General features: G+C 47.4%; 1 protein-coding gene across 4 annotated transcripts in view; it reads right to left on the bottom strand.

The window, feature by feature from the left end:
- Window positions 1-228: 228 nt before the first annotated feature.
- mRpL20 (mitochondrial ribosomal protein L20) overlaps window positions 229-27498 on the bottom strand; it is a 68500-nt gene continuing 41230 nt past the window's right edge. For 3 of the 4 annotated variants that reach the window (XM_077655684.1, XM_077655689.1, XM_077655688.1), the window contains 3 exons: window positions 13196-13273; window positions 5693-5758; window positions 229-1610 (listed from right to left, as the gene is read on the bottom strand). In XM_077655684.1, coding sequence (XP_077511810.1) covers window positions 1506-1610; window positions 5693-5758; window positions 13196-13273 — 249 coding nt within the window. In that variant the 3' untranslated portion in view covers window positions 229-1505. The remainder of the gene's footprint in view (window positions 1611-5692; window positions 5759-13195; window positions 13274-27498) is intronic. The other variant, XM_077655685.1, reaches the window with a different exon arrangement.

Below are 27498 nucleotides of genomic sequence, written 5' to 3'. Positions count from 1 at the left end.
TTCGAAGTGGCGCTCCCGTCGCTGCTTTCACTTCCCCCATGAGGGAGACTTCCCTCCTAGCCCAGCCGGTGCTGTCCTGACGCACGATGATGATGGTCGGCCGTGTCGAAACGGAGGGAAGCGTATAACTTCCTCCACAAGCTCTTTTGCCCAAGCTTTTTTACGCTTTTCCACAAACGTAAATGCAGCAGGCAAGGTGAGCTGCTGCCCATGCTTTACAGTCAACAATGCCAGTTTCGTCTTTATTGATCAATCACCCTACACAAACCCTTCCCAGTAGTCCCCAGATAAAATATACACTTTGTTGTCCTCCTAACTTCGTCTTGCTAAGTCCCATGACACTCAATTTAACAATTTCTCAGAGAACAGCTAGACTAACATTGTAGACAAAGGTCTCTCATTAACACTGCCAATTGCTTCTTTACACCAAGTGTTGGGTTGCAGGTATGACTGCTGCTTGCCATCTTGAACTTCTGCTCTACAACCCTTCAGGAAAGTGTGTCGTCTGACAAACCAGGCTGACCAGCCTCTGCTCTACTGAGGGATCATCTGCTCGTCTAAAGGTTGCACATTAACCGGCTTGCGTAGCAGGAAGTGATCCCTGGGATCGGGCAGTACCCTAAGTCTGGTTTCAATTCCATAGACACCCTCTGTAGGATGAAAATTTCGATACAGATGAAACCAGCACAGCTAATGGGCACTGACTATGACCTCTTTTTTGTTTTGGGAACCAGCTGGCCACCTGATAATTGCGTGGCCCAGTGATATTAAGGTGGCTTGCAAAACAATAAAGAGTTCCTAGTCTGCACCCATTTTGTCCCCGTTTAGCTGCACCTGTATCTGACCACTTGTTGCTCCCTTCTTTCCCTTTTACTGCGATGTATCTGCGGCAGCACCGGAATTCAGAACCAATGCTTCAGCTCTGCAGCAAGAGTGCGGTAGTACATATTTGTTCTGGGCTGGAAACTTCAAAAGCCGCTACCTCTTTAGCCAACAATGTTGCCAGCACCTTGGCAATGCATCTCTGGCCCTGGAAACTAATAAAAAGCCAAGATAAACGGACAGCTGGCACTTGTGCCGTATTCGTTTTCCTATCTTTGTGCTTCTTTTGAACTTTTAGATGAAGAAATACCATCAGCTCATTTACACTTAGATTTCTCCCATGAACATTAATATTGCAATGTATGTTTTATGTCACAGAGCCACAACTTGTGTACTATTTTGCAGCTTCAGAAGTTGCACTGAACATGCCAACTAGGTTCAGCATTCATTTGAGAGCTCCCCATCTCACGAACAATGCTTCAAATGCAGTCCAGAAACTGAGGAGGGCAACATCAGGTGTGTTGTTTGCAGTCAGCCAATAGAAGTTTCAACCAACAGTACAGGAGGAGTGCACACTTCAGCTTCCACCCTACATGCTAGGCTTTGTCAGGGCACCCAAAGGGCCCTGGCAACAGGCATTCTACAAAACACTACCACACAGTGCTGTGCAGTGCTCTCTATCTTCACAGCATGCCCCGGGTGAAGACACCCTCTGGGGGCGTTTCCAGGATGGACCTCTTGTCTGCAGTGTCGACGTAGCGCTGGAACCGTGCCAAGGTGGCCAGGCCCTGTACAGATCAAAGATAAGGATTTCCTTTGTGATGCAAATGCAAAACAATGCCGCAGCCACTGGCACATTCTTCATTCCTTCCCAGCACCTTTTGTAGTGGGAGCTACCCTACGCTAGCACTTCGAGCCTTCAGCATGGCACCCCTTGAGCTCCGTGGCTGCTCACGTGGTGTGGAGCACCTGTTGCTACTGGCGGCGCGGTGCGCCGGCGAAACCGAGTGTGGGGTGGGGGGGTGAATCTACGTCCAGGGACGAAGGTGAAGAAGGAACGCCAAAAGACTGACTGCAATTCGACTGAGTGAGTTCCACTCGGTCAGTTGTACTCTCGCGTCACTCCAGGTTTAACCAGAGCTAAACCACAGCCAACTTTTTTTTTTTCACCACCTTGCTCTGGCTCAGCCTTCTGGAGTGGTCAGTACTGTGAAAATCCCTTCCACACAAACACTACATGACCGCCAACCAGGTAGGCCATGTTTTTGAGAATCTCACCCCTGCCTTACAATGAGATGAGACAGTTTTGTACCTACTTGCTCAAAATGAATATAAATACACTTTGCCTTCCACATAAACAAAGCTACGTGGATGCAAGGGCACTCACAACAACAGCAGCAACACCAGCTGGATGCTGCAGCCATGGTGGCAGCAGCACAAAAGACAGCCTGAGAGCCAGGCTGGCGTCCGTTTGCACACAAGCAACTCGGCCCTTTCATTGCCCTGTCTGCCACTCTTCCTAGCCAGCCCATACGAAGCTGACGCACTGACCCCTCCCTCCCGCTTCTGAGTACATCCAGACATTGTTCCTGTTGTTGACACATATTTACTAATGCATTAGCATCAGAAGGGTGCAAACGGAAATGGCAACTACCGGCTGTCATTAGCCAGTGGAAAGCACCACCTTGGATACAACAACCTTTCACGTGCTAACCTCGGATGTAACGAAGCTTAGTATGGCACCTTGGATATAACGAACCTTAGTGCGTAAAACTTGGATATATGGAACCTAAGTATGCCACCTCGAATATAACAAGCGTTCGTGTCTGGACCTAGGATGCAACAATCTTAGTGAGTTGACCTCGGATATACTGAACATTTGGCTGCTAACACACTTTAAACATCCACTGAGGATCCCCTAAGAATTTTTCAGGACACTGAGCTGCACTTGTTAAGAGCCACTGCAAGAAGCCTTCATGTGCAGCAGGCTCTGCCAGTGCACCAGAAATGCTTCAAGAGGCCCTTTCTTGAAACATGGGATGCAGCGGCAACTAACAACTGTTCTCAATCTTTTTTTCTTTGGGGAGGGGGGGGGGGGGGGGGGGGACTCCCAATGGCTTTCAAAAGGTGCTAGGGAACCCTCCTGCCTAACATGTATGCAGAGAGAGCATGCGGACGCACGTCCCCTCGGGAGTAGAGTGACGCAGCCTGCTGTGAGCAATTGCATTAAGATCAGAAATTCCAGATAAGAGGTGCGCCTAAAATGCATTCCAAGAAACCTGGTCCTGTCTTTGCATTCCAACAAGGCCTCTGACAAGACAAAACTGCTGCAAAGAGAATCTAACAAAACAACACTAGCATCCATGCCAGCAGCTAACGCTCTATATTGCATGTGTACAACGAGCTTCACGCTACTCTATCCCATATCAAGTGAGCCTGACCTATCATCCCCTTCTGCTTCATCACTACTGAGGAGCAGTACAAGACCGCGATCCACAGCTAAGAGCCAAGCCTTCAGGCTTGGCTCACCCAATGGGGCTGCACAGATGCATAAGCTCTTGGCCATCCGGCGGGGCTGCGTTGTGAAGGACTCACTCAGCTAACAAAGTTTATTGCCTGTCTGTCGAAAGTGTAGATATGCATCTGTACACCAGCGGGTCTCAAAACAAAACATGGAGCACAATGGCTGTGCACTTTTTTCGGCAAGACCAGTAGGTGCCTGACATGGGAAGCCACGAGTAGTTTTCAAACTTCCTGCATCTAAACTGTTTTAAGCTAATCTGTACTGCTTTCCACTCGGAAGGTGCCTTGTGCCTGCAGGCACACTGAATGCACAACCTTGAAGGTATCGGTGAGTGCTATGAAAATATGAAAAGGGACGAACACACAGCCCCCAACACTGTGTGTTCAGACTAGTCCCAGTAGTAGCTCTTTTGAATGCACAAAAACAAGGAAAAACTCCTAAAGGCTGACTCTCTTCTGCAGGAGGTGAAAAGAACAGCGTGCAAAACGGTCAACAAGAAAAGTTCAAAACCCAAGCTGGCTCCTTGCATGGCATCCCATAACCTGAGAAGAGTAGCCATGGTGGATTTGGCACCATTCCAACTTGCCAAACTCCACTCTCGCATTACAAGAGAGAAATACAGAATGGTTTTGCCCTGTCGTGCACTGCACTACAATGTCTGGCTGTGCTAGTTATGTCTAAATGAAGATTTTAGGGGAGATCAGCAGCAGAAGCATAGCAGCCTGCAAAGCAGTGGAAATTTTTTCACAAAGGAAAATGGCCAGGAATGAATCAGTGAAATTATGCTCTGTATGTCAGTAAAATTGCCTTAGTTCTTTGTTGTAACAAGTGCTTGCTGCTCGCTACTTGCAGTGTGTGTGTGTCCGCATGTGCGTGCACACGTGCGTGTGTGTACGCACAAGCGCCTTACTGCACATCATCGAGTTCATGCAAATCACAGTGAGTCTAAAAAAAAAGCAACCAAAGAGCCTGATATGTTTTCCTAACCAGGCATGTGTGAATATGCAAATAATAATTTGCAATTTATGGCTAATTGCTGCTATAATTTGCAAAATCAACTGCAACATACAAACGGCAGCGGACACAGATTGCTACCACTAAACACGCACGAAACATTGCAGAAGTATGAACAATACCCTGTATGCAAACAGTGCTCCTGCCTTAATCTCCATTCAATATGAGCAGTTTTTGACTGCTTATTTTGAGCAAAATAAAAATTTAAAGAAGCGAGGCATCTATTTCATGTGGACTGGGACAATGAGGACAGACGTTCTGTATTGCTGAATGTCAAAACCGGAAGTTTTGCAGCATCATCGCTGTGAAGTCCCTCGGTGTGACCCAAGGAGATGTCGTTAGTAAGACTGCAAGTTTCTATTAAACAGCGTGCGCTAAGAGGACGGACACAGGAAACTTGGAGACAGAGGAAAGAAGCACACTTCTTTTGCGCTTCTTTCCTATGTCTCCAAGTTTCCTGTGTTCGTCCTGTTAGCGCACGCTATTTAATAGAAATGTGCCAACTAGTCCGTCAGAAAGTTCTTCTCCAAGTTTCTGAGCCAACTGGGTTTTTTCCTTGCTGTTTGAGCCAGAAAAAAACAGTGCATGAATGCACCTAACGGCAGCTGAACATTCAATGTTCCCAAATCCATCCTGAATATTGCCACCCGGGTCTATTCAGCAGATGCCAGTGAGCTAGAATAGAGAATGGAGCACAATGAGGCAACTCTGCAAAGAGCCAACTTGCCTCACTTCATCAGACTGCCCAGCCCTAAATCAGGCATGAGAAATCACGATCCCTTCACTGCTTTTCCTGCAGGGTTATTCATTTCTTACCACAGTAGCTCCGATGTAGCCTGCTCTATGCATACCTCTGCACAGTGCTGGCCAGCCATGTGACCCTCTGGTTTCCACTAAACCTCCTTCATAGCCAACCAGGTTAAGTAGCGCCAACTTCTCCCATGGCGCTATTTCTATGGAGGCCCGTGTACTGTGCGATGTCAGTGCACGGCAAAGAACACCAGGTGGTCGAAATTTCCGGAGCCCTTCACTATAGCGTCCCTCATAGCCTGAGTCGCTTTGGGACGTTAAACCCCAATAAGCCAATAAACCGACCAACCAAACATTAGTTTTCAGAAGCACGACTACTTTGTTATTTTGCTCACGCCCATAGCATCATCTTTTTTTACTTTCTGGTAGGAATATAAAGCTGAATAGTACTACTATAACACTGCAGTTGCAAGCGAATGTACATCACATGGCTTCAAAATTAAATGACCATTTCAAGGCACAGCCTTCTTACACATGACCAAAACCTTGCCCACTTTGTGAGGCACTGTCCCTTTTAGTCACCTTGAATGTCCGGGGCTCCGTGTAGGTGATGTCGGCCAGGATGTGGCGGTCCAAGGCCACTTTGCACTGAAACAGAGCACAAGCAAGAGACAACTGAGACTAGCTGAGGCTGCTGCATTGCTATTCTTGGCAACAAACATTAAGGGGAGATGCGGCTTTCAGCAAAAATTTTTTTATTTCTTGATATATTTGCATGCAATTCTTTTAGCATTTCAGAAATAATTTTATGGCTACTTTCACAAAATTTTCGTTATACCTCCAGAAAATTGTTTTCCAATAATATATATATATTTTTATGAATCTTGTAAAGCTTTAACATATATTAATTTCCCACTGACGTACTACAGGTCAAGACATTCTTAGAACTTTTTTCTTTGCAAAGCACAAATTTTTGATTAGAATTTCTGCGAAGCAGTGTCCACTGATATATCTAGAGTGAAAAGAAAATTTCATACAAGAAATTTAAAATTCACAAATTTGAAGAACAATGTTTTGTCCTGTAGTATGCCCCTAGGAATGCAACAAAACAAATGTGGTCAAAATAGATAAAACAGTCGCGAAGAAATACTTCACAAGGTGAGAAGCTAGTCAGAAGACCGAGACAAGAGAAAAACACATTGTTCAAGTGCTCCTCCACAATGCACAGCCATTGCTGTTCACAAAACAATTCTTTTAGAGTCCTGCCGCCGATTTCAGCAATAAAACTTCATGACCTTGGATACAACAATTGTAAAAAAATGAATTTTTTGGCCATTTTTTTCAGGATTTAAAAGCTGCGTCCCCCATTAATCTGTCGGTGTAATTGGCACTTTGGCCCAGAACAGCCGGCTGCTAGGGCAGAGCTGACATGTGCCTCAGGCTCCTTACACTTTGAGCTTCCTAGTGTGGGCACTCCAGTCAATAATTCAAAAGCAGAACAAAGCTGCTTGAGTTGCATGCAGATTAGTTCAAGGGGAGCCCTTTTAATCCACCTGTTTCCACTGTACAGAACTTGGACCAATGCAGTTTGACAGCCACCTCTTCCACGAAGTCGGCCACGCCTGCACTGCCAGCAGTTTGGCTATGTGCGCACCATGCTGCTGCTAGGGCCGAAAAAGCAGAGCGCTCAAGAACCCCAGAGTACTGCACAGCTGTTTCATTTACCCAAGGCACCACTGCCTTGTCTGCCCAAGCCAAATCTAACACACTACGAAATGTGCCAAATCCAGAACCCAAGACATTTAAGTTGAATTTTGCTGCAACGGAAAGCTTTTGCATACACCTTACTTTTGCAAAAGCTGTGAGAACGAAGCGCCCAGCAACATCTAAAGAAAAGCCTGTGCACAAATCCTCTGTCAAATCAAAAATGAGCTCAATCTGGCTAATGTACGGATTAGAATGAGCCAAATCCACTCGTGAGAGCCTTCTCTGCCTGCTTGAGCCTCATAGATTGGACTGTTTCGATCATAGTGTCATTTATTCCTTCTCCAGTGCTACTTTCTCATCGACTGCAAAGGATATGAAGAACTCCGTGGAGGATCTCAGCCGAGAAGACAAAGATAACGATGTGATCATTAGTTTCATCGCCGATGAAGCAAGGATGTGCTTCTGCTACAATGATTATTTAGTTAAAAGTGTTTTGTTGGGCTAGTGTTGACAGTGCCTTTCTCAATTCACTATTGCAAGCGAAATAGCAGAGGTAGACAGTAAACAAAACTACTAGCCATTGTCTTGTATGCGTCTGCTATTTTGCTGCTACTAATGAATTTGGACTGCAACAGTGATGTAAAATACAATCTAGATCATTCCAGCTACTGTGCACAATACAAAAGAAGGTTGCCACATCAGTGCTTGCGACAGAAGCCTGCTTTACTTTACTTGCCTGTGTTAAAGCACAGCGGTGCCTCTGATAGTACACAATGAATGTTCCAACTTTTCCTGCTGTATACACACCATAGTCATTTTAAAGCATTATTTTAATAAATAGAGCTTGAAAACAACCAGAAATAGTTTTCCAAGCAAAACTGGGTCAGATCCAAAGTTTCAGCCACCGCGGTGGGGCTCGAACCCGACCGCGGCGGCTGTGTTTCGATGGAGGTGAAAAGGCACCCGTGTGCTGTGCCATGTCAGTGCACTAGGGCATCTCTTTCTTCCTTTCTTCTTTCACTCCCCCCTTTGTCCCTTCCCTCAGCGCGCCCGCCATCTATATGTGACAGATACCGCACCATTTCCTTTCCCTAAAAACCAATTTTCATTTTCATTCATAAAAAAAAGTCAAATCCAAAATTTGCATGCTTATATTGACTAAACTGCAGTAAAACCTTGTTGATACGTTTTCAGTGCACACAATTTCCTGGTTCGTAAGCTCAAAATCGCGGACATTAAAATTGTACCATAGAGTTGCGCTATATTTCTCCCTGTTAATATGTTCCCGGATAGCATGATTTCCCGTCTACTACGTTCCAAATTTTGACAAATTGTGGTGGTATGATACGTTTACTGATAAACGACACATGTGCAAACATACAAGCGGGACGAACACGAGGGCACGCGACGCAAAGAGCTGCCATGTATTGGCAGTCACCTGCTGTGGCGGCTTCCCTGCAGTGCCGAGGTGCAAGGAGGCGAAGCATTACCACCACTGACACCACCCCCACCACTACTACTAGCACCATTACCGTCACCATCAACAACAAAACAGTGCACTAGTATTCCAGAGAGCCGTTTTTATGGGGACGAGACATGAAGAGGAGAAACGCTGAGGTTTCTTCACGGTGCATAAGGGAAAGGGGGCGAAGCATCTATGAACTACAGAGATGCGCTTTCAGAAGAGTGGGCCGGCTCTGGGAGTTGCCATGGTGGCTTCCTCGCAGTACGTAAGTGCAAAGGAGCAAAGCATCCAGAAATGACAAGGAAGCGATTTTACCTTCGTGACTGCCGTCGATGGACCGAATGCGTTACAAAGTTCCTTCCACGCTTAAGACAGCGCAAACATGGGCTGAATTCTGCAAACGCTAGAAAAGGATCTGTTCAAATCTTATGCAAAGAAATGCTAATCGACATTTTTATGAAGTGAAGTTGTGAATGAATGTCTTTGTACTTCATTGGACAGTTACATTACTGAAAATTAGGCGGTTACGTTTTCCCGGCTAATATGTTTTTCCCGAATTTTTCTTTTTAACATATCAACAAGGTTTTACTGCATTTACAGAATTTTTCATTGCGGTGTAGAGTTATTCTAACATGTAAAGCACATCATAATACTGCTCTGATAGCGCTACGATTTGTGCAGTTAACGAACTTGCACGTTTTCTCAGTTTGCATATAGTTGGATTTGGAAGAAAAACTTTTCACGCTAAACCTTAGACATAGAGTTTCCTTGAAGAATAGGACATTGAAGTTGTCACTTAAACAAATTCAATTTTCCTTCCCGTTTGTGAAGTGGCAACTTCAAAACCCCATAACTCAACTTCTATGACATGTAAGATAATTTTACTCTTACTCCATAGCTTGGTGCCAAGAGAAGCCAATGGCATGCCTTCTAGCAAGTCTCCTGCAGCAAAATTTCTTTAAAGCGCTTGGCAAAAAGTTACACAACACATTATATAAGCACACAAGAATTTGTTCAACATAGAATTAAATGACATATTTGGAATCAGCACACAAACATACAAATTCCTTGATGTTTTCATAAATATGACCTTATTAACAAAATTTTTTTTCTAAGACCAGCTTATGCCCTTAAGTCTGCAGCGAAGCTGATCCCACATTCATGACTGCCACACATGATCCCTCTGTGACAATAAAAAATTGGAGGGTGGATCAGATACGGCTATCAAGCAAGCGGCCTGATAACGTGCCAACGCCTTTCTTCCTTTCCCTTTCCCTCGCTGCAGTCGCAGTTATACATCTATGCGTAATAAAGGACCAGGGGTCTTTTCTGGCCTAGCTACTGATGTGTCGCGTCTCTGCATGAAGCGATCGATACATGGTGTCAGAAGTGGCCCGGTGTGCCCAGCTGGATTTTTCAAGCAGCCGAAGCAATGGACATCGTGAAACCGCCGGGACCACTTCAGTTGACTGGGAATGTCAGAAGAAACTGGCTAATATTCAAGCAGAAGCTGCAACTGTTCCTGACAGCGACGTCGACCGCCACCCCAAGGTCAGCAGCGGTCGAAGCAGCGATCCTTCTAAGCGCTGCCGGCGACGAGGCACTGGACATCTACAACAACTTCAGCTACGCGAAAGATGAGTCCAAAGATGATTACGACACACTGCTCAAGAAATTTGACACTTACTTCGACGAAAAAGAAAACGAAGTCTACGAGAGGCACGTATTTCGTATGCGGGTGCAAGGTGAGTCCGAGCCATTTGAGCCCTTTGCACGAGACCTCAGAACGCAAGCTAAGCTCTGCAATTTTGGTGGCCTTGAAGAATCCATGCTACGTGACCAGATTGTTTTCGGCACTAATAGTACCCCGCTCAGAGAAAAAATGCTACGAGATAAGAGTCTCACAATGCAGAAAGCAGAAGAGATGTGTAAGGCAGCGGAGATTGCCGCGCAGCAAAATGCTACCTGGTCCAAAGGCGACGTCCACGTTGACTACGCCGTAAGAAACCAGCCTGGTAAAGAAAGGCGGATTCGATGCAAGCAGTGCAACCAGGCGCACGCGCCGCGAAAATGTCCAGCTTACGGGAAGCGCTGCTACACTTGCAACAGAATGAATCATTTCTCGTTGTGCTGCAGAAGCCGCCAAGTCAACCAAATACAGGAAGAGGTAGAAAGCGATGAAAACTTCCAAGTTTTGGACGACAGCATATGTGGTGTCAACAGGCAAGCAGGGCTAGATTGGACAATGCAAGGCCAGATTGCCGGATGCGTCATCAGTTTCAAAGTTGACACGGGCTCCCAGGCAAACCTTCTTCCCTTCAGCATCTTTCGACGCATCTGCAGTACAACGCCCCTGCGCAAGAGTACAGCGCTTCTTACTACCTCCAATGGCAGCGTTATCAAGCACGTGGGTGTCGCCACAGCATCACTGCTCCTGAACAAGACGGATTTTTTTATCGTGAAAAAGGGCCGACAAGCAATCCTTGGCTTTAACACGTGCCTGCAATTTAGCCTCATCCCAACAGTTGTCGATGCCGTTAACAAGCAAAATGGGCATGAAACACCAGAGCAAACGGCCCCGCACCTTTTCAGTGGAACCGGCTGCGTCAAACGACACTACAAGATGGTCCTGCGGCCCGGTGCGGTTTCAGTGGTACAACCAGCTAGGAGGGTACCCTTCTCACTAAGGGAACCACTACATGAAGAGCTCAACCGCATGAAGAAGGCGTCTATCATCAAAAGGGTAGACGAGCCCACCGAATGGGTAAGTCCCTTGGTCACAGTTCGCAAAAAGAATGGAAGCCTCCGGGTGTGCATGGACCCAAGAGAAATTAACAAGCACATCATGCGTGAGCACTACCCTATGCCCGGACGTGAAGACATTGAGTGCGAATTGTCAGGGGCACGACTGTCTTCCCGCCTTGACGCCAACTCCGGATTCCACCAGATACCGTTAGATGAAGCCACGTCGCGGATATGCACGTTTGCGACTCCGTTTGGCCGCTACCGATTCCTTCGGCTCCCTTTCGGTATTTCGTCTGCTAGTGAGGTCTTCCAGAAGACGCTCGCAGAGATCTTCGACGGCCTGCCAGGGGTTCATGTATATGTTGACGACGTGCTAATCTGTGGCAACAGCAAGCAGCAGCATGATGAGCGCTTGTGAGCAGCACTGAGAAGGGCAGATGAAGCTGGTCTTACGTTCAACCGTGAGAAGTGTGCCTTCGGTGTGAAGAAAATAACATTTCTTGTAGATGTCATCAGTGAACATGGCATACTGCCAAGTTCTGATCTAATTTCAAGCATTCAGGCTATGCCACACCCGAATGACAAAAATGCAGTACGCAGGATGCTTGGAGTCGTTAACTATTTCCGCAAGTACGTGCCTCAACTGAGCGATAAAACGTCCCTACTTCGCAGCTTGGTGAAGGAGAACGTCGTTTTTGACTGGAGTTCGGCTCATGAGCGTGAGTGGAAAGAGGTCTGTGAAGCATTAACAACGCCTCCTGTGCTGGCCTTCTTCGACGCGAAGAAAGAAACCAAAATTTCGGCTGACGCATCCGGGCTAGGGTTAGGCGCAGCATTGTTGCAGAAGCATGGCAGTGAGTGGCGCCCAGTCATGTACGCTTCGCGAGCGCTCACCGATTGCGAAACACGGTACTCGCAAATCAAGAAAGAAACCCTGGGCATTGTTTTCGCATGCGAAAAGTTTCACCACCTGGTATATGGCTGCAGGATTGTCATTGAAACGGATCACAGACCTTTGCTGGCAATCACGAAAAAGGCAATCGGAGATATGCCACCAAGGCTGTAACGTTTCTTTATTCGTCTTCTTCGTTACGACTATGAACTGCAGTTTATTCCTGGCAAGGACCTGCTGCTGGCGGACAATGCTCTCAACATTGCATGCATGACAAAGTTGTAAGGATCTTATCTAGAGTTAGCAGTGCTTCCATCAGACTATGCGTCCATCAAATGGTCCAACTGTGACGTGAAAGAAGATAGGGACTGAGTGCTAGTAATATTATGATCCAAATGATTCCATTCACTAATGGGGAGAGGAAAGAAAGAATGCTTGAACATGTCATTATGACACATAATTGGTTAGAGTGCATGGGCATTTAAGCCACGATGGTCGTGACCGTGAGTAGGTCACATGTTTTTTGCAGATCTATTTTGTAAGTATGTTCTACCAGAACAATGACACCACTGACTGCATGACATCTAAGCACTGTATTTTTTGGTTTGTAAGTTGCACCTCCCTGCAAATTGCAGTTTTTCTTTTAAAAAAAAAATCCTGAAGTCCCACCATCTATTCGGTAAGTGCTGTAAAACGTGCTGAGAATCCCTTCGACAGGGAGTCCGACACGCTTGCAGGAGCTGCCATGCGCAGATGACTCTTGTGCTCTGGCCAGTGAGCCTTTTTCCCAAGGTCTGCTTCTTTTGCTGGCTTCATTGAGTGGAGCCCTCTTGAGGCCTTGCACCAGTCCCACATCACTTTTTCACACACTCCGAACTGTCGCCCTGCTGTGCGATTCTCATTCGCCAGCGCACATATCCAATATCATGCAACTTGAATTTTTCACTGCAGCCTCGTAGGCGGCGCCATGCTGAGCAAGAGCAATGTGCGATCCAGAAAACTGGAACAGCTAGAATGGATGTGAGACTAGATGCAGTGGTGGCGCATCACTTTTCACCATGTATAAGTAGCACCAATGTATAAGATGCCCTGATAAAAAATTCAGAAAAAAAATGCAAGTTATACATGGGAAGATACAGTAGGTGATGAGTGAGCCCTTAGCAAATGACTCCTGAACACGTGCACAGGAGCACAAGCCTGACGTGTGCACCATCGTACAGACCATCCTGCATGTTCAGAAATCCGAGAACTGCTTAAAATAGTATTAAAGACATACTTTGTTCAGGGAGATGTAGAATGGCTCGAAGGGGATACCATGTTCCAGTGACGCTGCGCCTATGCGGCCCATCCACAGCTGGAGGAGATGAGGGAGAGGTAGGAGCCACAATGAGCAAAAGGCACTGGGCAGAAGGGCTGCATTACGCCTTTGTGTCAACACATTCATTCATGTGCTTTCACATAAGTCGTAAACTAGAGAATGAAGTCTGCTTATAAGGAGGAGCAACTGGCTTGCACAAACATAGCACATCCACAAACACCATGCAAGGGGGAAGTTTCACTCCCCAGGAAAACAAAAATATATAACACTTCAAAATGTCGAGGCCCCGTATAGCTGAAAGCCATGAGTGAACATGACATCGTCTTTCACATTGTCAATGTTATCAAGAAGTAACACTTCAGATGTGCGTGGGGCACAACCACGCACAGCTAAGCTTCCCACATGTTAGCGCTAGGCCTGCGTGAATATTCGATGACTGTAATTAATTGTACGTGAAACATCGAACCAGAGAAAGGTCAAACACAATGTCCCACAAGTCATGTTATGGCAGCACACTCCTGAACACTGACACGACAGGCTTGGCTCATGATAATGAAACAAGACAGACCCATTTCACCGTTACTAGGACCTTTAATCGGCCTCTAAAATCAACACGAATGTTACAGGCTGGCCATGGCATGATGGGTATGGCATGAGGATTTTTGTGCTGAACTTGGCACATAGCACTGCCTCTCACTTGGTTGGCAATGGCACTGCCAATTCATGACCACTCAACCTATGGCTTTCAAGGCGGAAAGCTGGGCTAGTTGGTGTGTCATCATTAATTAAAAGGCTGTTACAAAAACTGTTACAACCCAGTGTGCCCATGCACCACCAAAGTGCATTTATGTACCTCTTTGTCACAGTAAAACCACAGCTGATGTTTAACGCTCGTCCTGTCTTCTTCTATGTCTATGTCCTAGTTATATGCGCTAGTCTTTTAATTAATAATGACAACATATGGCACCGGGCAATCATATTGCATTTTACTTCACTCCAGGATTCCCTGCGTGCAAAGGTGGCGCAACTGTAGCTTCAAGGCATGGGGTTAATGATCAACAATTCCTGGCATTAGTGATCATGAGGTTGCAATCAGTACTATTCTCTTTAAACCATAAAAATTCAGAACCCACCTCCATGTAAGGTCTTTTTGTACAATCGAGGCACCTTGGCAGAACAGAGGGCCTGTTCACTCTTATAACAGAGTTTGAAGACTGCTCTGAATTCATGGGAATTAATAGCCTATGGAATCTTTTCAGGTCCGTATTCGCTTCTTTTCTTCACCGACATGTCCCATTCAAAATGATTATTGGAAAACGCAGAAACGATAAACCATGGTTCAATAAACACATACGGGCTCTTATCAGTAAAGACTTTTTCAGTGCTATAGGAATGGGAGGCCTGATTGTTTGTGTGACTAGCTCAAGCAACTTGGCTCCTGTTTGAAAAAACTGATAAAGGAAGCTAAGAATAATTTTTTTGTTCTGCTGAAAAACATTATGTACAAAACCAAAGGAAGTGTGGAAATATGTGAAGTCCAATAGAACAGAGTATGTTCGTATTCCGGCTATTTCTAATGGTCAAACTACTGTACATGATGAAGTTGGTAAAGTGATGCTTTTTAATGCATACTTCAAATTAGCATTTGTAGAATGCTACAAAGGAAACCTACCACCTACCATGCAGTATCTTCCTGAACTCATGCCTGATACTGTAGCAGTCTCGGTGAGTGGAGTGTTTTCACTACGTACGTCTTCTGCTCCAGGGCCAGACACATTATCTAATCATGTTAAATATTCTGAGACAGTGACCCCCCCCCCCCCCAAGCTGTCTTCACGGCACAACATTGCGAGCCGCCCACTGTGTCTGAGGGAAGGACGCCTCGGCCGCTTCCAAGAACAGTTGGGAAGCGCCCATTAGTCCCTCCAAGGGAGAGCGGTATCGATGTGTGAGGGCCGGTTGCGCGGAGGGGACGATCGCGTGCCATGGTCAGCAAAGCCAGACACTCAGCGACCCAGGAGAAGCGAGGCTCCCGTTTCGACGCTCTCCGGCCAGTGTTTCTTTTCTCTTTGTGTAGTTGCAAATAAATCCTCGTTCGTTGTTTTCAATGGCATCACTCTCCCGTACGTCATTGAAAAATGAACAATTCTTTGGTGCCGAAACCCGTGAAGAAGAAGAAAAGAGCAACGGCAACGTGAGGATAGCGATTGCAACTACAGTGGATGGCGGCGATAGAGCGGCTCCAAACAAAGAGGAAGGTGACGCGCGCCGAACTGGACCGGCTCAACGAGGAGCTCGCGGGGCTATCGACGACGTAGGACCTGGGCCCCCAGCAACTAGATCGCATCGCAGAAATCTCAGATGAGCTGGATGTCCTTGCCAAAGAGATAAAGGAGCAAGATACCCTTATTGAGCCGCATATTCGTGACGAAGATCTAGCGGAGGAGTACAACGGTGTTCGTCAGGGCCAAGCGCTCAGCACACGAATGCGGACCCGACTTCGGCGTTACAGTGAAAGAAATTCTTCTAACGAAGCAACGAGCACTGTGAATACAGAAGCCCCCGTGACCGCATCATCTACTGACCGCACCGGACAACTGAGATTGCCGAAACTCGAGCTCCAGAAATTCAGCGGCGACAAGCTTCAATGACAACCATTCTGGGAACAGTTCCGGCAAGCAGTCCACGAAAATAACGGCCTAACAAGCACCGAGAAGTTCCTCTATTTGCGGACAGTGTCGACGGGGAAAGCGGCAGCAGCACTGACCGGCATACAGGCGACGGAGAACTACGACTATGCTGTAAAGACACTCGAAGAACGCTTCGGGCGACAGGATGTGCTCGTGCAAGAACACTTTACGCAGCTGTTAAACCTCCTACAGGTTCCAAGTGATGTGAACGCGCTGCGACGTCTCCACGACCACATTCAACGAAACATCGCAGGACTTGACATGTTAGGCGTCAAATCGGACAGTTACGGCGCGATGCTGTGCGTGGCTTTGTTTCGTGTACTGCCCGCTGAGTGGGCTGTTGAGTATCACAAGGCCCACAGTACGGACAAGGATGTGCTCGACAGCTCGAGTCTCCAAAGCATTCTACAGTCAGTTCGCTTGGAAGTAGACAGCAGGGAAAAGGTACACGGAAGAAGCACACACATTCCTCAGCAAACATCGACAGCTGAACGCTCCAGAGAACGACTTCCCGACAGTGTCAAGGGCAAGGGCTCACGCAGCGGCCAGCCTCCAGGTGGGTGCCAAATCTAGCAAGTAGAGGTGCCGTTCCTGCGCTTCCGATATGCATGAGGCGGCAGAATGCAAAGCCCCTATCCCAATGGAGAAGAAGAAGAGAAAACTGAGAAACGAAGGAAGATGCTACCGATGCTCGAAACGAGGGCACATGAAGAAAGAGTGCAAGAATTGGTCACTACGCTGTGCGAAGTGTGGCCGACGTCACATCACCTCGCTCTATGACCCCACCTGCTCCGAATGCCAGCGGAGAGACCGCAACTGGGCTGCACTCAACAGCGTCTCTCAGCAGCAGCAACAAAAACGCCGTGCTGCTGCAGACTGCACAGGTGTGGGTGGACGGGACTGAAAGAAAGCGCCTCGCTCGCTGTCTGTTTGACAGAGGCAGCCAGAGATCATTTGTCACCAAGCAGCTTTCGCGAGAACTGAATCTGGAGGTGACCAGCGAAGAAGTGACCACCTACCCTTTCGGTGGCTCGGCTAACGTCATGAAGGAAAAATGACGCCAAGTTAGAGAGTGGCCTAGAAGCCAATACAGTCGAAAAGAGCACTGCATTGAGGCGCTGGAAATTGAAGAAATCTGTTCCGACACGCTCCTTCTCCCAGAAAATGCTATCGAGATAAGTGAGGTGGCTGATTTGGAATTCGCGGATATCACTGTTCCACCAGCTCGCCAATCATCATCATCATTTATTTACCCTTAAAGGCCCTTGGTTTAGGGCATTACATAAGGGGGGGAGTAGTCGTTACATATACAATGGTACAACAAAAATCAATACAAAGTGCAGGGTTCTTGTTAAACATTAACATCATTACAAGCATCAACACTAATAAAGACACAGCGGCTCAAGAACAACTTGGAAAAAACAAAAAACAAGAAACAGACGCATACACATTCAAAAACACGGCAAAATATCTCAGCCCTTAAAATGTGCTGTTAATAAGTGCCTGAATTTATTAGGTTCTACTTCAGTAACTATGGAATCGGGTAAGTCATTCCACAATGTAATGGAGCCAGGTAAAAAGGATTTATTAAATGAGTTTGAGGAGCCATGTATGCGCTGCAAACTTAAAGAATTGAAAAGTCGGCGTGAGGTGCGAAGCGGCAGGTGTAATACAGAATTTCTTAGCTGTGGGAAGGTATGGTACAATTTGTGAAATAGGCAAAGCTGTGAAATTTTACGCCGAAGTGCCAGGGGTTGAAGATCAAGGGATGCCTTGATAAGAGTTATACTGTGTCGTCTGTCATACTGCGATGTGATAAAACGGGCTGCGCGATTTTGGATGGCTTCAAGCTGATCGATTAGATATTTCTGATGGGGATTCCAGATCGCCGAGGCATATTCGAGTTTTGAACGGATGAATGTTACATAGGCGAGTTGACGGATAGAACGGGGTGAAAAAGTGAGGGATCGTCTGATAAACCCAAGCAACTTGGAAGCATCTGTACAAAGTTTTGCAATGTGCTCAGACCATGTTAGTTTGTTGTTCACGATGATTCCAAGATACCTGTTTCAGAGAGTGGTGTAGAATTTAATGAACATGGATAGCTGAGGTTATTTCGCTTTCTTGATACATGCATGAACTTACATTTGGAAATGTTCAGTTGCATAAGCCATGACGTACACCAGGTTTCTATGAGATTTAGGTCGTGTTGAAGCAGAGTGTGATCATCGGGAGTAGATATGCGGCGGTAAAGGACGCAATCGTTTGCGAAGAGGCGGATACAAGATGATATGGCATTAGGAAGATCATTTATAAATATCAGAAAAAGGAGTGGTCCCAGCACCGATCCCTGGGGGACACCAGAGATGACTGTAGTATTTTGCGATCTGTGGTTCTCTATCACTGTATATTGTGAGCGTTCGCGGAGAAAGCAGTCAATCCATGACAAGATTAAAGGGTTAATGTGGAGGCAGGACAGTTTTGCCATTAAACGCTGATGTGGAACGCGATCGAAGGCTTTGGAGAAGTCTAGGTAAATGACGTCAGTTTGGAAGGAAGAATCTAAGTTTAAGTGAAGGTCTGTGGTGAATTCAAAAAGCTGGGACTCGCAAGAATGGCCTGATCTAAAACCATGCTGTTTTTCATAAAAGAAAGCGTTATTGTCGAGGTGTGATGCGATCTGCGAATATAAAATGTGCTCCAGTAGCTTGCATGGAATAGATGTTAATGAAATTGGGCGGTAATTAGAAGGATCGGATTGATTGCCTGCCTTAAATACTGGGGTTACTTTACTAGTTTTCCAATCATTTGGTATTTCGCCGTTTGAAACAGACTGCTGAAAAATAATGTGCAAAATACGGCTAGAAATGCTCACGGTGCCCTTCAATATTTTGGCAGTTATGTTGTCTGGCCCAAGAGCGCTTGACAACTTAAGGTTGTCGATGAGTTTAGCGATACCCTCATGGGTTATAAAAACTGGTGGCATTTGGGAAAAATTAGTGGCAGGTATTGGGGGAATACCAAGTGCAGGTTCGTGGGTGAACACGGAGGAGAAATATGAATTCATGACATCTGTGCGCTCAATATCAAGGAACATGTAAGCCATCATGGTTAACCAAAGAAATGTTTTGAGTACGGCTTTTGCACGGGGTGACCAGATTCCAGAACTTTTGGGGGTTAACGCGCATAATGTTTTCAAGACCTTCATGAAAAAATTTCTTTTTAGAACGTCGTATGCTAATGTATTCATGTAGGCATTTGCTGTACGTTTCCCATTTTTCTACAGAATTTGTGTGCTTGGCCGCGCGATAGAGGCGCTTCTTTCTGTTTGCTAACTGTCGCAAGGCGTTGTTATACCAGGGCTTGTTACAGTCACCACGTATGCAGACAAGGGGGACATAGGTTTCGACAAGAGATAAGATTTTATTTTTGTAGAGCAACCAGTTTTGTTCTACTGATCCAGTGGGTGCGGCCTGCTGGAAAAGGTGGAAAAAAGTTTCTAACTCACGGTTAATAGTGCGAAAATCTGATTTATTGTAGTCGCGGATGTACTTTGTGGAGCGTTGCTTTGTGAGGATGGGAACGGAAAAATTTAACACAAGCACCTCGTGATCACTTAGACCAGTGATGCTTGTTAATGACTCAATTAACTCCGGTTTGGAAGCGAGAACAAGATCTAGAATGTTGTCGCCACGAGTAGGCACTTTAACTGTCTGGGTGAAGTTAAACGTGAGGACTAAGTCAATAAAATTGGTCGACGGACCGGACCGTGCTGACAAGGTTTCCCAGTCGATATCGGGAAAGTTAAAGTCTCCACAAAGTAGGAAGTTCGCATGGACAAACCGAGAGTGCAGATCAAGTAGGACGGAGTGAAGGTCGGTAAGAAAGGAGGAGTCGCAATTAGGAGGTCGATAACAAGCAACAAAAATGTTTGTACAGCTAGGAAGGGCCAGTTTAACGCAAAGTATCTCGTGAGAGGAACTAACATGGACGGGGGATGTATGCAATTCTGATTTCGAGAGAACAAGAACGCCACCACCCCTTCTTCCCGCTCTGTCGCGCCTGTAAGCAATAAAAGGTTTCGTTTCGGAAAGAAGTTCTGTGTCCTCGATATCTGGAGTTAGCCAAGACTCGGTGAAAATAGCAATGTCCGCGGAACTATCTGCAAGAAGGGACCCTATTGCTTCTTTCTTTGGGAGGTAACTGCGGATATTTGTCAATATTAGAGTCATGTTCTTAGAAGACCGCATATTTCTGTCAGCAAATGATGATTGACGAGGATTGGCACGTAGTGAGCGGAAAACAGGTGGTGGTGATGGCTATGATGACGATAGCTCTGTTACAGTATCAGTTGTGTCATTGTAGACGTATTGCTTGCTACCAATAATAAGTTTGTTGAAACGTATCTTGAATGTAGCGCTATTTTGCTGAGCATACGCAAAAAGTTTTTTCCGGGCCAATCTGACACGGGCTGAATAATCTTCGCGAACAGTATACCCTGAATTTTTAAGTTGAAATGTTGCTGAAAGTATTAAGGATTTGGTTTTGAAATGCGCAAATTTTACAATAATGGGGCATTTCTTTGCTTCCGTGTAACGACCCATTCGGTGCGCGCGCTCAATGTCAGCCGGATCAATTGACACAGAAAGTTTGTCGCGGCAGAAGGAAACGACATGTTCTTCAGATTGCGCCCACGTTTCTTCTTTTACATCCGAAATTCCAAAAAAGATAACGTTCGACCTGCGGAGGCGGTTCTCCGCGTCATCACATTTTTCGGCGAGCTGTTTGATTTCAAACGTAAGCTTAGTACTGTTCTGGCTTGTATTATTGTGCGGGCAGGGGCTACTCGATTGAACATTCCCAATATTTCTTTCCAAATCATCGACACGCAGCGACAGACGATTGACAGTTTCTTCTATGTTAGACTGCGCACCACGAATAGCTGACAACTCGGCAATTATTGTGGCATGAGATTGCTCGAGGCGAGCGAAAGCTTCAGAAATATCCTCTAATGACACAGGGGGCCCAGGGTTAAGTTCAATATCACCTGACTGAACAAGCATAAAAAAAACAAGGAATGCATTAAAGTAGTGGAAACATGACAGGCGAAGCATTCGGCGACAACAATCGAGCATTTCAGGGGGGCACGCCACCGCGAGCAAGAACGGGTCATTTGAACGGAACGATGCCGAGGACGGCAGGTAACTAACCTGCGTAAGAAGGGGCGAAATCATGACCAAGTTCCGAGCGGTGATGTGCCCCAAGTGGCTCCAGAGCAGATGCGTCTTTTGTAGTCGATGCGTATCTCCCGCGCTGATAGTTCCGCCAGGTTGCCAGGTGTCGTACTTGACAAGCGGCTGGAACGGCGGTGGAAGGCAGGTTTCAAGTTCTTCGTGGACGGTGACGGAAGGGTTCCAAGGTGAGTTGATGAAATCGAAGAATCCAAGGGATAGTTGAAGCAGGAAGGCGGTGGGGTGGTGCAGAGCAGAATAAAAGCCTGCGTAAGAAGGGGCGAAATCATGACCAAGTTCCGAGCGGTGATGTGCCCCAAGTGGCTCCAGAGCAGATGCGTCTTTTGTAGTCGATGCGTATCTCCCGCGCTGATAGTTCCGCCAGGTTGCCAGGTGTCGTACTTGACAAGCGGCTGGAACGGCGGTGGAAGGCAGGTTTCAAGTTCTTCGTGGACGGTGACGGAAGGGTTCCAAGGTGAGTCCATGAAATCGAAGAATCCAAGGCGATAGTTGAAGCAGGAAGGCGGTGGGGTGGTGCAGAGTAGAATAAAAGCCTGCGTAAGAAGGGGCGAAATAATGACCAAGTTCCGAGTGGTGATGTGTCCCAAGTGGCTCCAGAGCAGATGCGTCTCTTGTAGTCGATGCGTATCTCCCGCGCTGACAGTTCCGCCAGGTTGCCAGGTGATATGACTGACGCCAGACGTGGACGATGAGCGAAGAACGTTTATTCAAACGCACACAGGATATATATATAGGCCCGAGCGGCGTGATAACAGAGCACGGAATCATGGTTCGTCATAGGCTGCGATAACGTCACAGCACAGCGTCGCGCTATCACATTTCTTCCCCCCCACAGGCTCTACTTAAAGTTCTCATGTGTGAACCAGTCCGGTTGCTTGCGCAAACGAGTGCCTCTACGAAGTGGTGGCTCCACCCTCGCAGTGGATGGCGTCGGCTCTGATGCTGGTAGCCGCCCTGGACTTTGCTGCGGTGGCAGGTCTGCACTAGCAGAGGTTGGCACTGCGTCCTCCACTAGAGGCGGTGGAAGAGGGGTCGGATTCTGTTCTCCTGCTGACAGTTGAGATGATTGTGCCCCCTCATCAAGCAGAGGACCGCTGAGTGGCGACCGTCCATTCAGTGTTTCTGTTGCAAATGGTCGCTCTGAGGCTGCCGCAGGGTCTGCATGGTGTGGCCGTAGATGGTCAGCGTGGGTGAATCGAAGGTGCCCGTGCACTTCCACAATATACGTCACAGCACTCACAACTTGGTGCACCACACCTGCCTCCCAAGAGGCATGTTCCCCGCGCACCGTTTTCACGTACACGCGATCACCTTTGCAAAACACGCGCTCAGCACCACGCGCCACGTCACGCTTCTTTTTCATGTCAATTTGTTTTTGCTGCATGTCCCCGACAAAGCTGGGCTTGAGCAAAGAAAGCTTCGTGCGCGGTTGACGCTTTAGAAACAACTGCGCCGGTGTTTGCCCCGTCACACAACTTGGCGTATTTCTGTAGGCAAAAATAAAACTATCAATACACTCCTGAAGCGAACGCACGCGAGTGACGTCGCGTTCCATGACCTGCTTTAACAGCGCTCGTTTGACCGTCTGCACGGTGCGCTCAGCCGCGCCATTGGACGCGGGGTGATATGGCGGGGTACGGACATGCTTCACACCATTGCTCTCCAGGAAATCCGAGAATTCTGTAGATGTGAACTGCGGCCCGTTGTCGCTGACCAACGTTTCAGGCAGCCCGTAGGCCGCAAACAAATTGCTTAATTTCTCAATTGTCTTCGTGGTAGACGATGATAACATCGGCCAAACTTCCACCCATTTGGAAAAAGAATCAACAACTAAAACAAGGAACACACTAGAATGTTTGCAAGCAAAATCAACGTGAACCCGCTCCCAACACCTCGACGGGTAGCTCCACGGATGGAGCGGCACGGGTTGAGCAACTGGTTGAACTGCCTGACAGATTTTGCACTTTCGGACGTACATCTCGACAGCTTGATCCATACCAGGCCACCATACAAAGCTTCTAGCTAGCATTTTCATGCGTGTGCTGCCTGGATGTTCGTCATGAAGCAAGTCCAATACACGTTCCCGCAGCTGATCCGGTATTACTACTCGAGTGCCCCATGTTAAGCACCCTTGCTCATGAGACAACTCATAACGGCGCACGTGATATGCCTTCATTTCTTCAGGGTATTGATTTGGCCAACCATTCAGTGTGTACTCAGACACACGGCTCAATGTTAGGTTCCGCTTTGTGGCCTTAGCAACTTCCGCAGCATTTAACGGCAGGCTCTCGAATACTGCTAAGCATTCTTCCGAGACATCAGTTGCCTTCTCTGCCTGCGGTAATCTGGACAGCGCGTCCGCTACTTCCAGGTTCTTGCCCTTGCGATACCTGAGCCGATAATTGTAGGCAACGAGTATCATGGCCAAACGCTGCATGCGCAGTGCGGCCAAAGTAGGCGTTGGTTTATCCTGGCCAAGGATTCCCAGCAAGGGCTGATGGTCAGTATAGAGTGTAAATTCCCTCCCGTATAAATATCGGTGGAATTTCTTTAACCCGAAAATCAAAGCCAAGGCTTCGCGTTCACATTGCGGGTACTTCTTTTCTGCGGCTGTCAGCGTTCGAGAGGCAAAAGCTATGGGACGTTCGCTGCCGTCTGCTGTCTCATGAAAAATAACAGCTCCCAAGCCATACGATGATGCGTCGCAGAGCATGCCGATAGGCTTATTGACATCATAGAAGGTAAGCACTTTGCTGCTTGTGAGCAGCTTTTTGGTGGAGTGGAAAGAGTCGCTGCATTCTTTGGACCATGACCATTTTTGATCCTTCTTTAGAAGTTGGTAAAGTGGCTGTGCTACTGTGAACACGTTATCCAAAAATTTTGAATAAAAATTTAGCATTCCCAGATATGCCTTCAGTTCGGAAACTGAACTTGGCTCCGGTGCTTCCATAATCGCCTTAACTTTGGCGTCAGTAGGATAAATGCCCTCCGCTAAATGCTGCGGAAGTTGCGTTGAAATTCAAAAACCCCCAAACTAGTGTTAATGGTCAAGAGTGGTCTGGCTTCTGGAGCGAGCGGCACTTGCTGGTAGGCAGCAGACAAGTCCAGCACACAAAAAATCTTTCCGCCTGCTAGTGTTGAATACAAGTCCTCTGGTCTTGGTACCGGGTAGTGTTCGGTTTTCAACACTGGGTTTACCGTAACTTTATAATCTCCGCATAGCCGGAGGCTACCGTCTTTCTTCTGGACCACCACAATTGGCGTTGCCCAGTCACTGTGTGAAAATTGGCGAAGCATGCCCGTTTCTACCATATGACCTAGTTGTTTTTCTACTCTTTCACGTAGCGCGAAGGGAACTGACCGTGCGCGACTGAAAACCGGAGCAGCATTCTGTTTTAGCACCATCTTCGCCTCAAAGTTGCGTACTGTGCCCAGCGTGCTCGAGAACACTGAAGGAAATTTTTCACGCAGTGCGTCAACGCGGCTTTCGCCTGAAATTTGGCCTATCTGTCGCCACTCCAACTGAAGGCGTTCAAGCCAGTTGCGACCTAACAGTGCTGGTAGCCGCCTCCCGTTATCGCGCGTTACGAAAACAGGCAGTTTTACATGCTGATTGCCGTACACAACTGAAACGTCACACTGTCCTTTCAAAGACAGCTGCTCTCCCGTGTATGTGCGCAGCGACATGCTAGTTGGCACACACTTTACATGCGAAAAGCCAGAATTGTACACACTCTCTGGAACAATTGAAACAGCCGCGCCGGTGTCGATCTGCATTTTCAATGGCTTGCCTTCCACTCAACATTCACTTCGTAACTTGATCGCGTCAAGTTTTTAAAATGGTACACGTCTAACTCCTCTTCCTCGTTCTCAGTATCATCCATTGCATTCACGCGCTTTGCCTTCGGGCACATTTTCTGCAAGTGACCAACTTTTGAACACTTATGGCACTTAAAATTTTTGTACCAGCACTACTGTGATTCATGCTTCCTGCCGCATCTTTCACAGGACGAATTCACTGGCACTTGGTCAGGAGTCGATCTCGGCAATCTTTCGTTCCTTGCGCTCTTGCTCTTAGCCTGCAAGGTATGCAACGATAAGTTTGCTTCCTTCGCTTGCATTGTCGCGGCGTCTTTTGCAGCCAGTTCCCGGTCCAATGCAATTTTGCACGCCCCCTCGAACGTTAAATTCTCAGCAGCGAACAATGCGCGCAGGCTTTCCTCGTTCCGCAACCCTGCAACTAACCTGTCCCGCAGCGCATCTTGCAAGAATGTGCCAAAGTCACACTTCCTGGCCAAGTGTTTCAATTCAACAATAAACTCTTCCACACCTTCATGCTCTAGTTGCACGCGGCGATTGAATTTGCAACGTTCGGCAATCACAGAGCTTTTCGGGCAGTAATGGGTTTGAAGCAAGCGCTTTACCTCAGTATACGTGTGTTCAGCGGGCGTTTTCGGAACACTAAGACTCTTTAGCACCTCATAAGCTTCCGCGCCAATAACAGTAAAAAACACAGACCGTTTTTTCTCCTCAGCGATTTCGTTCGCGCCAACAAAAAGTTCAAAACGTTCCACGTATGATTCAAAGTTCTGCGGCTTAGCATCAAACTCCGCTAACTTTCCGTACGAAGGCATTTTTGGCAATACTCATCACACGTTGCGTCCGTTGTCACTTTCCTCCGTCGGCAGTTCCGCTGGGCGTCTGTCGATGCTTTCGCTCGCTGTCGTGCTCCTTGAACACGTACTGCTTAGTCCACGGTCAGGCTCTCGACAAACATGCCGGTTCCTTCCGCTGGTCTTCTTCGTGCAGAACGTTGCTGCCGCCGTGCCGAGCCGGCCTCCCCCGCGTGGCCGAAGTGCCTCATCGCCAGATGATATGACTGACGCCAGACGTGGACGACGAGCGAAGAACGTTTATTCAAACGCACACAGGATATATATATAGGCCCGAGCGGCGCGATAACAGAGCACGGAATCATGGTTCGTCATAGGCCGCGATAACGTCACAGCATAGCGTCGCGCTATCACACCAGGTGTCGTACTTGACAAGCAGCTGGAACGGCGGTGGAAGGCAGGTTTCAAGTTCTTCGTGGACGGTGACGGAAGGGTTCCAAGGTGAGTTGATGAAATCGAAGAATCCAAGGGGATAGTTGAAGCAGGAAGGCGGTGGGGTGGTGCAGAGCAGAATAAAAGCCTGCGTAAGAAGGGGCGAAATCATGACCAAGTTCCGAGCGGTGATGTGCCCACAAGGGGAATCGAAATTCTGATCGGCGCGGATTACTACTGGACTGTGGTGCACGCCGAAATGAGAAGAGTGCAAGGAGCCTTGGTTGCGCTGAAGACAGACTTCGGCTGGACCCTGCAGGGACCTAAAGTGCGGTCTGCTTCAGGTGTGTCGTGCTCTATTGTAGCCGTTCTGCGCACCAATGTCTGTGACAAAGAAGCCAGCCTATCGGACGAACTTCGAGCATTCTGGGAACTGGAGAGCCTCGGTATCACCTCAAGCAGCTGCCTTCCAGGAAAGGAAGAAGAGCAGGTGAGAGAAGAGTTCTATCGTTCTCTTACTTTGATTGATGGGCACTACGAGGCAAGCCTCCCGTGGAGGCCACTAGACCAAGAGCTAGCAAGCAACAAAGCTGTAGCAAGAGAATGCCTGGGCAGGTTGATGCGGTGTCTGAGACCCAACAGAGATAGACTAATGGTCTATGATGGAACTATCCCCAACTACCTGGACCAAGGCTTTGCTGAAAGGGTTCCAACAGACGGAATCTACAGCACTTCTGCCTGAGTGTACTATATGCCTCATCATGCTGTGTTCCGCTCCGAAAGCTCGACGACCAAGTTTCACATTGTGTTCGACGCATCTTCTAAAGCACATGGCTGCCTGTCGCTTAACGATGCCCTCTCGACCGGACCGAACCTAAACCCAGACCTGCTCGGGCTTATTTTTAACTTCCGTTGCCATGAAATAGCATTAACTGCCGACATCGAGAAGGCCTTCCTTCAAATTGGCATAAAAAGTGAGGACCGCGATGCACTTCGATTCCTCTGGTATTCATCTCCGCCATGTGAAGGTTCAGCACAGGTTGACGTAGACGTCTGGCGTATGACAAGAGTGCCATTTGGCGCCACAAGTAGCCCTTTCATGCTGGCCGCCACAATACAGTATCACCTGGCTAATGCCTTTGAGGACCTCTCTCACTCAGCACGAATGCTCGGAAGTTGCCTGCACGTTGACGATTTGATAACCGAAGTCGGCAACATAGAAGAGGCAATAAAATTTTATGAGGAGGCTCAACGAATAATGAGTTCAGCAGGAA

Source organism: Amblyomma americanum, chromosome 2, assembly GCF_052857255.1.
Source record: "Amblyomma americanum isolate KBUSLIRL-KWMA chromosome 2, ASM5285725v1, whole genome shotgun sequence".
NCBI classification, from domain to species: domain Eukaryota; kingdom Metazoa; phylum Arthropoda; class Arachnida; order Ixodida; family Ixodidae; genus Amblyomma; species Amblyomma americanum.
The sequence above is the reverse complement of the archived record's forward strand: the minus strand, read 5'-3'. Positions and strand labels throughout refer to the sequence as shown.